The sequence below is a fragment of the Pseudochaenichthys georgianus genome, chromosome 14 (genome assembly GCF_902827115.2).
Source record: "Pseudochaenichthys georgianus chromosome 14, fPseGeo1.2, whole genome shotgun sequence".
Taxonomy (NCBI): domain Eukaryota; kingdom Metazoa; phylum Chordata; class Actinopteri; order Perciformes; family Channichthyidae; genus Pseudochaenichthys; species Pseudochaenichthys georgianus.
The window spans coordinates 36,531,798-36,545,740 of NC_047516.1; the positions used below are offsets into that span (position 1 = coordinate 36,531,798).

Sequence of the window (13,943 nt, forward strand, 5' to 3'; positions counted from 1 at the left end):
TCTTACACGATAAAAAAAAGCCCAATAACCTAGTTCCATAATAATTGTCAAATATACCCTTCCTCTTCACCCTTATTATAATACACCTGAGGCTTCTCTTCAAGGGATGAGCTGCCAGCTCTTCTGTAACTAAATAAATGAACCCTGTTAATACAAAGCGGCTTGTTTCAATGACCTCTCACACCTGTGCTGTCAGGGAGCACATGGTGGGAGAGACGCCAGAGGAGAGCTGTGGGTGCAAGGAGTCACAGAGGAACACTCATCTGGAGTGGATGGGCTTTACTGGGTCTCTCACTCCAGGTGTGTGCATGCACAGCTGGTGGCGCCTCCTGGCTCTCTGTGTGTTGGCAGTTGAGTAGCAATAATCAGCTCTGGATCAAATATTCTGTGACAATGACTCGTGACGGTTCACTCTGACTTCAGTTCTCCTGCTTTAACAACGTTAATGTTGAACACATCCGCAGGTTGGAGAATGCTTAATTAAAATGATTTATTTCTATTTGAACCATTTCCCTTATTATTTAGTATTGAGTCTGACTTTGGTATATCATAATATATACAGTAACTGGGACTGCAGTTATTATTCCCCCTGTTGGATCATCCTTAAATGGTTTGGTCTTTTCATCTCATATAATAGTGAGAATGCACTAATCTGCTCATTTCAAAATGCTGATTATTATTTCATGCTCAAATGTTGGTTTTGTTACAAATCATATATATTTAATTGTCGGTATAAAAAAAGAAAGCAGAACGTATTTTTATGAAATGATATAACAGTCTAATCTAATATATACCAAGATAAGATATACATTAATGTAGCAACTTTCTTCTTCTTCTCAGGAGGGGTCTTCTTCTTCTGAGGATCTAGGGAGAGAGGGGCTTTGTGAGTCTTCTTACTGGTCTTCTTCTTCTGATTTGTTCTTCTTCTTCTTCTTCATTCTTCTTATTCTGCTTCTTATTCTTCTTCTTCTTCTTCTTCTTCTTCTTCTTCTTCTTCTTCTTCTTCTTCTTCTTCTTCTTCTTCTTCTTCTTCTTCTTCTTCTTCACACTTAAATTGATGAATTGACATCAAGTTGAATCAAAGTTTAGGCTTTTGATTCGGCACCATGTTACTGAAATAAAGTGATTGATGAACAAGCGTGCTGTCCTCTACTTGAAGCCACTATCTGAGTCCCTGGCCATCTTCTCATTGGCTGCTGACACTGGAGTCTAGATTATCGAGCTCAGTAGATCTGCAATACATCAATGTGACTTGGAAACACAAATGAATTTGATGGAGCTAGTAGGAATGTAAAGGTATTTCAAATGGTTATAAACACAGATTACTGCTGTGCCCACATCCTAAACAAGTTCCTTAATCCTCTTTCTCTCTTTTCTCTCCGCGTTGTCGTCTTGCGTTGCTCTGAGAAGAAGAAAGAGCGAGAGTGCATGCAGCTGCGTATCGCTGTGCTGCGGAGCGAGCTGCAGCGGCAGATGAAGGCGCTTGGCAGGGAGATGGACCTTCGGCAGAAAGAGAGTGCACGGCTTCAGAAGAAAGGTAACGCTGCGGGGGCTCATACCCCACTCCCACTGATGCAATGTTTCCCTGTGACATGCAGGAGGCGAAGGCTTGGATATAGAGAGGTGCAGTGATGATGTCTTTGTGGGTCAAACCGGAATAACAAGGGCTCCCCCAACACAAAGTAACAAAAGTGCAAACACCAGACATAAATATCTATAAATAAACTACGTCATGGTCACGCGCTAAGCTAAAGCCAGACTACTTTTATGTGCAGTGATGACATTTAGTAGTCTCAGTTAGCCACTTGTAGACAACCAAGCTAACGCTTCAGACAATCCCCATCAGGCTATGAACTGGCATTTATTGTGCCTTACAGTTCTTTAAAAGTCTCGTAAGCTTGTCGTTACCACTGACCTGTGTTCAGAAATAAAACCAAAAACCCATTCATAAAATTGAACTTTAAGACAAAGGAACCTGAAACTAGTTTCCTGCTTTAGGACTCAATCCTGCTATTGCTTTATTCATGTTTTAATGACAATATCATTGTTTAACAGATAAATACAGTCTCGGATATAATTATCAGCTGTTTCAGCTATGGACATTTCATGTTGCTGAACAGTGCCCTTCTATTCCAATATTAAGTAATACACCATTTTAGCATACTCTTTAGCCACAAGCAACTTTGCCAAATATGTGATAACTGAATACACACAAGGCTGCACATTGATGTTTGTATTCAGAACACTGGATTAGCTCAAAATCACTGCTTTAGCGTAACAGGTGGCAATACCAGTGAAAGGCATTCAGAGTGCATACATGTCCCATGAGAGGATTCATCGCCCTGTAACTCATTACAAGCGTTTGTCCCTGTACATCATTGAATGGTGATAAACATGCAGACATCAACTTGTAGTATGGACTACAGGGCTGTGTTGCAGCTACGAATGGAATATGAAACAAAGAACACATAAAGGACAATGTTATGACAGTTTGATCATGATGTTGTCTTTACAGAAAGCAAAGGCCTAACCAGAATATTTGTATTTGTATTCAATCAAATAGTAAATCCATTTCAGTAAATGTAGCTTATAGAAATATTTAGATGCAACAAATAATTTCTATTATTCATGTTGATATATGTTAAGTTGCATCTCTAGAGTGAGATGAAGCCCAACCCACATAAAATAATAACCTGAAAGAATAACACAAATGACTATCTTCCATATTGTGTCGACAGTTATAAAACAAGTCTTTTTCAAAGCAGGTGTATTTTGACTTCAAATATTAGTCTATAAAACAAACTCTAGAACATATTTATAACATGTATTAGATTTGCAGTTGTTATCCTTCGGCTTGTGATTTGATTGCACAGGAGACTTGGGTTTTGAACAGATGCGTCGGGGTTTCAGCGGTGTGTGACAGCAGCAGGTAGAGTGTGTGCTGTTTACCTGCTCATGCTGCAGCACAGTAGAGAGTGTTGTCACATACAGGAAACCTCTGTCACGCTGCCGCTCAGAGGATGGGAATCACTCAACACGCATGCATATGTACCCACGAGGTGCAGTATATAGAGCCATTCCTGTGGCTTTCAGTCTGTGCCAGACCACTAAAGCAACAGTGTGTGTGCCGGGGTGTCATTGAGTTAACCCCGTGAAGTCTGCAGCTCCTGACTGATATCTGAAAGCTGGGGAGGGTTTTACTGCTGCCTCCTCCTGTACGCAGGGAATCAAAGGGCGGGACTAGTGAAGCATGGGTTAACAAAGGTCAAATGGTCCCACATAACACACACACGCACACACATATATATATATACAGCTCTCGAAAAACATTAAAGACCACTGCAGCATTATCAGTTCTCTGGTTTTACTATTTTTAAAGGTATGTGTTTTTAATTGAATTTTATTAACTACTGACAACATGTATCTGTGTTGGACGTCTACAGATACTGGAATTGAATGGCTGCCATACATGTAGAGATTGAGATTCAAGAAAACATTAGAGTGGTCTATTTTTATTCTGAGCCGTCCATATACACGCAAACATGCATACATAGTGTACAAGCATACACGCACGCACGCACGCACTGACGCACGCAGGCACGCACGCACGCACGCACGCACGCACGCACGCACACACACACACACACACACAGTGTCTTAATAGGTACTTTAAAATATAAAGAAATGAATTGGCATGTCCCTCCGACTTGTTTATCTTCATTGTATTCTGTGTTGGCTGCCGTACAGAAACGTTCAGTTTGATCTTTCCTCGACTTCAGCTAACTCTCTTTGATATTTAGTTATGCGTTTCATGTGTTCATACAACCTTAGGGTTACTATCAGACCCCTAAACTGTACAGTCCGTCTGTCTACTTGAACTTGTTGCTATCGAATGAGAATAACAAAGGAAAGTATTTTGACCGAGTTGTTTATTGATAGTTGTTTTCCTTATATGGTGGAGATTGAGCCCGTTCCTGTGAAGATTGAAATGCAATCCAACTGAGCCGGCAACCTAAGGTGGGGATTGGTAATGATTAGCATGAAGTCTGCACATGAATCCAGAAATACACACACACATACTAACACAAAAAGTGAGCACTAAAAGGGTTCAGGGAGAAGTTTCCTTTGTCCTGTGATTCTAAAAAAGCAAATGTCCGTTAATCCTCCGCCTCTTTACTTGTCACCACTTAGTCTACAGCCAAAAGAACCCGCTGCTCTCAGTCTCTGCCGCTCATTGAGGGCTTATTTCCAGACGGGACAAGTGCTTATTAAGAAACAGAAGAACCCATTCCTTCAGCTGTTAAAGAGGGAAAAGGTATTTAGGGTAAATTGAAATGCTGTAGCTGAATAGCGCTTGCTGAAATTCTTGTTGTTTTTTCCCAGACTCATAACTCAAAAGCTAAAAGCCATATGCTGCTGAGCTCGGCTTCCAGCGTGTTGTTTAACTCTTCCAATCAGCCTGCACACACTCATTTGTTTCACTATCGGAAAAAGGCCTGCATTCATTACCGACAGGATACTCTGGGAGACAGGCGTTTACAGTATCTCGTACAGCAGCTGGATTTTTTTGTCTGATTATATTTATATTGGCACCGCAGCGTGTTTGTTTCATCTGATCTCATCTTTCAGTTGGACACATCATTTTATCGGTTGTGTCTTAAATATCATTTTGTGACTTTCCTCTTGGGACTCCGTCGGCTTGTCTGTCAAAGCATTCGATAATATAGATTACTCATCACACAAGCTGCTGGCTAAGCTAATGTTGATAGAAGTGAGTGTTTCATCCGTTGAACTTTCACACATTCCAGTGCTTATTAGATACAGGTTTCTTTTAAAGTTTTCTGGAAGGTTTAATAGTTGGCGTAAGTTCTTTGCTATGCGATATTTCCCCAGAGGGAATACTGCATGGAGTGTTGATCTTCATTCTTGTTCACGTTCTCTAGGATCTCGTGTGTATCTGAATGTGTGGTCCTCCCATCTCTTCCACCATCCTCAGGCTCATTAGCAAGTCACTCTTATCAACCTGTCCTTCCCAGGAAACGGCCCCTTCTCAAAAGACGTGGCGCAGAACACCAAACACACAGTTGTGGTTCTGCAGGTGTGTGCGTCCACATGTGAGCCAGCATATAAAGACGAGGCAAAAGCTGTGTCTGTGTTCATTTATTCTTTGCTATCCTGGACATTGTTAGCATAGCTCTGAAAAGCATCAGCAGTGGATATCATCCTGACGACAGGTTAACGACTGGCTGTTCTATGCACTCTGATTGACTGTAAAGGCAGTGAAATCATAGCAGGGGTGTAGACTCAAAGAAAAGAAAAGCTGTTGTTTTTCACTTCTCTTGCAAACGCACACACGCTAAGTCCACGGCACGCCTTTTAACATTATCCTAACAGAGGACAGAGGAGCATGACCACATTTATTTTCCTTCTGTACGACTGCCAAATTTAAAATACAAGTATTCCTCTCCTCCTCCCATTGAATGACTTTGGTTTTGGTGGGGCCACACTCTTGTCTAATTTCCCTCCTTGCACCTGAAGCAGATGACACGAATCAGGTCTGAGAACAGTGTTTATTGTGCTTGGTAACGGTAGTTATTCTCACGCTCTGAACAGAGCCAGAGCTCCTGGCCAATAAATGTCAGTGGTTGGGTTTCTTAAGTGTAAGGAACACAGATTTGTGAAGGTATGGTGTGAGGAGGTATTTGTCACCTTGGAGAGAAGGTCTCATATTGAAGCTATCATCATTAGGGCTCCTTAGCAGCAGCTTTAACACATGCATGTCCCCTCAGCTGGCTGCCGTTTCTCTGAGAATAAGAGTTGACAGCCACTACAGTCCATCACTCTGCATAATGACGCACTAGCATGTCTTCTACATTTCTCTTGCTTTTTATTTAACCCCCCCTCATCCAAATCTGTCTTTGTCACAGCAAAACCTTCCCTCCCAAAGTGTGGACATAGCCTTGAACTTCAATAATGCACCCAGACGCTTGTCTAGTTGATTCTTTTAAAACCGTTTTACAGTTCTCTTTAGCTCACTTAATGGCTAATGATACTGTGTTGTTCTGTTTTGAGGTGATGGTGTTCATTCCAATTTTTATAATTGTACACGGCTGCATTGAATGCTGAATGTGTTGCAGATCACTCGATACACATGTTGCAAAGTCAAACTAAACACCACCATGCTTTGTAATAAACAGTTTGTTAGTTTATAGTTTTTAATGTGAGACGGATAACATGAGCCTTTTGAAAGACATTTGATATGGCATTTCTCATGAACATTTTGCCGTGTAATTTACAACGATGTGTGTTTCTCAATACAGTAGCTTCAGTGATCAGTTGTGTTTTGTTACTGATTAAAAAGGACCACAGAGGGTGAATGTGTTGACAAGAGAAGCCGTCACCTCTCCAGCCTTTTGCACTGTTTGCATTATCCACAACAGGACCTGTAGTCAGGATCAGTGGAACATGTTCTTAGGAATACCTCCAAGTCCAAGCAGGAACACTTCAGGTCATTCTGACAAACTCGGAAACCATAACACTGGTGATTCATTTTGCAGTTTGATATCTTTCAAAATCTCCCGGTAGCTTAAGAATTTCCTTTTTGATAAAGCTTATAGTGAGGGCTGGTTCAAGTCAAGGCTGAGACACCAAAACTGTGAATTCTGATCCACAACGGGGACATTTACATTATTACAACAGCAGGAGTGGAGTGCATCAGCTGGGCGTAAGCTGTGCGTAACTCTACGTCCGACGTAGAACCGAAGGTTAAGACCAAACTAAAGTTCTATTTCGTCCTACTGACCGCCAGAGGCGGGTGCTTTTAGCACTGGATATTTCCATCGCACGCATGCGCAGTTCGAGTACCTAATAACAACAAAGTCACCTGTGACCCACGTGACTACGGCTACATAGGCCGGCGTCACTAGTGGATCGGTTCCTTTTCATCTTCTCGCTGCGCGAGAGTACCGCAGCTCCATTATTGTAGCCTACAGCGTTCAGGTTTGAACATTTGATCTGAGGGATTTCTCTGCAAGCAGCTGGCCGCGTGCAGCTTTGCGACTGACTGTCGGAGCTACGGGTTGTTAGCGCGTCCTCCAGGAGCTGTGGCCGGCTGTGCAGAGCCTCGACGGACAGGTTTGTGTCAACTTGTTGCTGGTGATGGCTGTGTCCCCGCACCCGCTCCCAGCTAAGTTGTTCTGATTGCGGTCTTATTTATTGTTTGGCTTAGACTTTCTGGTGACCACAGTGTTCCCGCTCCCTCTCCCATAAAGTTGCCCTTATTATGCTCTTTTGAAAGTTCTGCTTGCGGCGTTGTGCCCGAGCTATCATTAGCATTTGAGTCCAGCTTTAGCTGCGTCTCTCATTTAATTTAGTATGGAAAGCCCAGTGTGCATATTTTGCCCGTTTTTGTTTAGATGCAGAGAGTAAGGTAAGTACTGGCCATAGTTACTACTGTAACTACGGTCCTAGTCCATGTAAGCACTGGCCATGGTTACTACTGTGACCATGGCCTACGGTTTTATGCGGGCTGTTTCTATTCCATAGAAGCTAATTATCTGGTCTTAACATTGTGTTTTGACTGGTTGCTTGATTGTTAGCAGCAAGCCGCTTGGCTAACATCTTGCATGTACTGTTAAGCTTCATTATTTAACTCAGCCGGTGATGGCAGTGCTCTTGCTCCCACTCCCGGTAACGTATGGTTTTGATTGCATAGCGCTATATCGTGGTATTACTGCTCCTAGTACTGACTCTAGTCTACTAATACTGTAATTAGGATGATCTGCAGAGAACAATCTTCACTGTGTGTGCTGTGTGCTCTGCATGTGTGGCCATATAAAGAGGATTAATCTCCCAATATTATATTATCTAGGGGTGCAGCCGTTGGCTGACACTTTTAGGCACCGGCCACAGTTTACTACTGTACTACGGTTCTAAGCTGTGTAAGTACTGGCCATAGTTACTAACTGTAGCTATGGGTCTAAGCCGTGTAAATACTGGCCATAGTTACTACTGTAACTTACGGTTCTATGCCGTGTAAGCACTGGCCATGGTTACTGCTGTAACTACGGCTCTGTGCTGTTCTCTTCTTTAGAAGCTAGTTATCTGGTCTTACACATTTGTGTTTGACTTGATCATGAGTGCTTGATTGTTAGCAGCAGCCGCTTGGCTAACGTATTGCGTGTACTGTTAAGCCTTCATTATTCACTCAGCTGGTGAAAGGCAAGTGCTCTCGCTCCCGCTCCCGTAAACGTATTGTTAGTTAGATTGTTAGCAGCAGCCCGTTGGCTAACATCTTGCATGTTTTGTTACAGCTTCTTTATTTAAACTCAGCTGGTGAAGGGCAGTGCTCTCGCTCCGCTCCCTGTAACGTATTGCTCTGATTGTTAGGCAGCGGCCCTTGGCTAACATCTGGGGTGTTCCTGTTGAGCTTCGGTTTTAAATCATCCAGTGAAGGCAGTGCGGGGGCTACTAGCTTGCCGCCTGGCCTCCTTCGGTGGCCACACCCTCGACTTGAGATGCCAAGTCGAGGTTACAGTGGTGGTCTGCGCAGGTCCCAGCGCCCCACTCATCCACCTCCCATGGGGCTTTTCGTTGCTGCCGGCCTTCTAGGCGGCCTCATGCTTCAGAGCCTTACCGGTGGCCCCCCAGGGGGCTCCGGAGGCTGGGGGTTAGGCCCCGAGACTCTCGGGGACGGTCGTCGGCTGCTTTCCCAACAGCAGCTCAGTTACTGGGCTTTCTGTACTTCCGGCCCTTGGGTGGTTTTCACCTTAACCCAGGGGTACGAACCGCAGGTCCGGCCCTAGCCTTCGGCCGGGCCAAAATGACAGTCGTCAGCGATCCGGCAGAGGCCCTAGCTTCTGGCCCAAGAGTTGTCCGTCCTTCTGTCCAAGGACGCAATCGAGCCAGTAGACCCTCTGCTTAGCCCAGGGGGTTCTACTCGGCGTACTTTCTCGTGAGCAAGAAAGTCGGCGGATTTCGCCTGATCTTGGACCTCAGAGGAATCAACAGATTCCTGAAGGTGCTGCCACTCTATATGCTGACCACAGCACATGCACAGCCGTGGACTTGAGGGATGCCTACTTCCCCGTGGGCCGGGCAACATTGGTGCCTTATATTCAGTTCCTTCGGCCCTTGCAGGCCGCCTCGGCCATTGGGCCCGCTGGCGTTGCGCCCCATGCAGATGTGGCTGAACAGCCTTCACTTGGATGCCAAGTGGCACAGGCGCAGGGAAGTCAGGGTGTCGCAGCGTTGCCTCCACTCTCGGTCACACTGGAGGGGCAGGGCCTATCTCCTGATGGGCGTGCCATCCCATCCCGCCAGGAGGCCGTCACCATAGGTGCAGGTCTCTCAGGGTGGGGTGCAGTACGGCAGGGCAGGACCGTTCAGGGTCAGTGGTCTGCCCAGGAGGGTGCACGCCATGCCAACGTGCTAGAGCTTCGGGCTGTGCAGCTTGCACTCATGCACTTTCTACCCCTACTGGGGGGCAAGAATGTGTGTGTTCCTTGGGACAGCATGCACGCTGTTGCCCAGACAGCAGTCCCTTCTAAGACAGTGGGCGTTCTCACTCCACTCTGAATTTATGTGGCTGCTATCTCTGCCCAACATATTCGGGTCGACGGCGCCACGACAGGGTGCCACAGGTCGGTGTCCCTCTTCCTGAGAGGGGCTTTACGGCAGCATCCCCCTGGCACCCCGAGGGCTCCGGCTTGGGACCTGCCCCTGCTGCCGGATGCCCTATCATCTCCTCCCTTCGAGCCCTGGCCCAGATGGAGCTTAAAGGCAGCATTTCTGCTTTCCATGACCTCAGGGAAACGAGTTGGAGAGCTACATACCTCTCGTGAGAGATACATGCCTGAAGTGGAACTCCGATGGCTCAGGTGTTGCCCTCTGGCTGAACGTGGCGTTCCTGCCCTAGGTGCTTTCAACTAGCCCACTCCAATCGGCCTATCCAGCTGGCGCGCTTTAACGTCCCACAGGAGAACGGCACGCCTGAGTTGCTGTGGCCCTGTGCGTGCCCTAGAGGCGTATATTGGTGCTACGGCCCATATACGACAGTCAGAGCAGCTCTTCATTTGCCATGGCGGCACGAGAAGAGGCTGTGCTCTCTCCAAGCAGCGGCTGTCCCACTGGGTTGTGGATACAATCTCACATGCCTATGGGGCCAGTGTTCGCCCCCCGCCATCAGGGGTGAGATGTCACTCAACAAGGAGCATCTCAACATCTTGGGCTGCCCTGAGAGGGGTGTCCCTGGAGACCATCTGCGCTGCGGCGTCGTGGGCATCGTCTTGCACATTCTTCAGGTTCTACCGGGTCAATGTCGCCACTCCCCATCCTTTGAGCGTGGTCCTGTTGCCGAGCTCCGCTGCTTCCAGCTAGGTAAGCAAGTGTTCGGATTCTTCATGACATGGTTGGGTATAGTCATCCAGTGCTAAAAGCACCGCCTCTGGCGGTCAGTAGGGGCGAAATAGAACGATAGTTACGGCTGTAACTACGGTTCTATGAGTCCCGGATGACCGCCAGAGTTTCCGGTCACTCAGAATTCTTGTGTGCTCGCGAAAGATTCTGGGAACCGATCCACTAGTGACGCCGGCCTATGTAGCCGTAGTCACGTGGGTCACAGGTGACTTTGTTGTTATTAGGTACTCGAACTGCGCATGCGTGCGATGGACATATCCAGTGCTAAAAGCACCGCCTCTGGCGGTCATCCGGGACTCATAGACCGTAGTTACAGCTGTAACTATCGTTATGACTAGTGCACCACTTAGACTTAAGCCCTGTATGCGTTGCGCCCGGGTGTAACTTTTACGCCTAGTATGGAGCAGGCGTAAATCGAAAGACAGACCACTTCAGGTTCACCAGGTTCCATAGTAACGTAAAACAGGCAAGAAGGAAAATAACTATGGCAGTGCGGTTCTTGTTTACATGTTGTAACAACGAAAGGGCATTAAGAAGAGTCATTTGTGATCGAACAAACCCACTGGACAACTATTCAGTGAGCTGATAGAGAGGTTTCGTTTCGGCAGACAAGCCCTTTTTGATTTAATCGAGGAAATCTCCCCATAACCACAGAACGGATCAGACAGAAACGCTGCGCTCTCCCCAACCTTGCAGGTGCTGATTGCGCTCAGATTTTACTTTAATACTGTGGGAGACATGACTAATGTTCATCGCACAACTGCATGTCGGGCTATTAGTCAAGTTTCCTTGGCTCTCCAGCGCCACCTTAGGAATTATATTCACTTACCAACACAAGAAGAAGCAGCAAAATCCTCCTGGCATCCGTGACGACTTAACCGCAATCACACAATAAACAACATATAGCCCTGTACATTTGTAATATGAACGCAGTTTTTTTGCAATTGCATTTCAATAAGCTCCCATTGTGACCACATCTTTTTATTAGGCAGTTTTATAGCCTAATTTATTCAAAAAACACACACAAGAACATTAGATAACAACATTTGGAGAACTATTAACATGAAATTGAGATACAAACAAGTACAACAAATATGATTAGAGAATGGTGAATGACAAATTGACAGTGATTCTTTGCTGAGTCTTAAGAATTATAATTTGAGTCTTAATTTATCCTTCTCCAGCTCAATTTTGTCATGTTCCGCTCTCAGTTGTGCGGTCTCCACCTCCACACGAACGATTTCTTTCTCCACCAGTTCACGCTGTAGCTCTGTAAAATCCCTCTTTCTTTTTCGGTGTGTGGGCGTCATTTTTCTCTTCTTTTGGTTTCCGTTATCCATGACTTCGTTATCCAAGTCTTAGCTTGCTCTGAATGGAGGAGTTTGAGTGTTAAATTATGTAGACATGTGTTGCTTGGCAACAATGACTGTTTCGAGTGTATTCACGTGGACGCGCATATTAAGACCAGGCGCAGCTACGACCGAGACTAGTCAGGCTTGGTGCACTCGGTGTAAATTCAAATCACTAAGTCAGGCGTAGCTAAGCCCGACGTTAGAGTTAAGACCTACTTTTTTACGCGCAGCTGGTGCACTCCACTCGAAGTCTACTGCAGATAAAGTAAAGAGGATAGACTTACATAATATATTAAAACAATTAAGCACAAAATAAATAACAGATAAGTAAGCCATTGTGAAAAACAATCTAAGTAGCCTTATATATTTGTGTTTATAAGTGACCATATAAAATGTTCGAAGTAGCTGGTACTATTTACTGTATCTAGTTCTGCTGCTATAGCCTTAGACTGTTGGGGGACTTTGACCTCTCACCTTTTCCCTCTCTTCCCCCATTTCTCTCTCATCATCAGACTCACCAGTAAGGCCACAACCCAACGCTCATGGTTAATATACACATAGGGTGTCAAATGTTGCATGTTGCATGTTGGCTGACGTGGTTTATGCCACGCTTTGTCTGTCCATACCCTGATAACAACTGGAACAGGTTAGCGGGATGAAAGGATGAGCAGATGGATAGAACAGATAGAACAGAGCTGGGCATTACATGAAAGCAAGAGAGAAATACAGGCCTACGCAGTCGGGGTTTTGGATGGCCTTTCTGATCCCTGTCTCTAATCTGATGGACTACCTTTTTATTTTCTTCCTCCCGTCGTCTCCATCAAGATATCTCTTTAACACCCGTATAGTGTCAGTTCAGGCAGCATGTAAGTGAAAGTATGTGATAAAAAGCAGCTGATCTATCTGATTACATGTGATTTGATCATCTTAAATGCTCAAAACTCACTTTTCTGACAAATGCTGTCATACTATCAAGTTTTTGGACAATGTTAGGACATTTTGAAATACTTTCTTACCTTTCAGTATAAGAATGCAAGTAAACATCAGGTTAAGTTATTAAGAAGTACACTGGAAACAGCAATTATTTCATATGTAAAAGAATCATTAAGCAATGTTCTGTCTGGTTCCTCATCGATTCCTAAGAGAGGTTTGAACCTCCTATGCATACTTCTAAATTGCTGGTTACACACAAGCGTCAAGCAATGAGTGCAGGGGTTTGGATATCGTAGACCACTGTTTGTGGTTTCACACAAAATCTTACCTTTCATTCCTGTTTTCTTTTGCTTCCAACATAATTAAACATTGGACTCACAATTGGACAGTTATTAAGAAAATATCAAAGTCAACTTTATTGTCAATCTTCCAGTTTGTGTGTACAGACAGAGAGTTTCCCACAATCCCGAATATAAAAACAAATGTATATAAAAATATGTGTGCAAATATGTATGTATATATATATATATATATATATATATATATATTAGGGCTGTCAATTTAACGCGTTAATAACGCGTTAACGCAAAAAAGAAATTAACGCCACTAATTATTTTAAAGCGATTAACGCATGTGTATTTTTTTTCCTCGGCCGCCCCGTAGTTTCAGAGCGCATCGAGTTTAAAATACCGTCTACAAGCTGATGCTGACAGACCCGCTCCTGCTGCCCGCTTGTGGCAGACCACACTTCCACGCTCACCGGCAGGCACCGACTGGCCATCGGGAGGACCGGGAGGGTGTGTGTGTGTGTGGCCCGAGCGAGCGAGAGAGAGACCTTACGTGCATTGTTGTTGTTAGCATCTGGTGCTAGCTAGCTGCGCTAACGGGTATAAGGAGCTGTTTCAATGAAAACAGAGGAGCGACATTTCGCCACAACTGCGCCGAGCACTTGACTTTATGCAGGAAGCCAGACAGCGGGACATTGTACGAAAAGTCAGCACACTCAGCACGGATAGTTCGCAACATGATTGCAGCGTCCAGGCAGCTCCCGTTCGAGCATATATGCCTTGAGCTGCACATAGCTCCAACGATCCAACACACACACACACACACACACACACACACACACACACACACACACACACACACACACACACACACACACACACACACACACACACACACACACACACACACACACACACACACACACACACACACACACACACACACACACACACA

At 45.1% G+C, this 13,943-nt stretch overlaps 1 protein-coding gene across 2 annotated transcripts in view; it reads left to right on the forward strand.

Annotated features, from left to right (window-relative positions):
- Positions 1–13,943, forward strand: part of uvrag (UV radiation resistance associated gene) — a 126,349-nt gene that overhangs the window by 21,081 nt on the left and 91,325 nt on the right. For both annotated transcript variants that reach the window (XM_034099680.2, XM_071205392.1), the window contains one exon: positions 1,411–1,537. In XM_034099680.2, the coding sequence (XP_033955571.1) occupies positions 1,411–1,537 (127 nt within the window). The remainder of the gene's footprint in view (positions 1–1,410; positions 1,538–13,943) is intronic.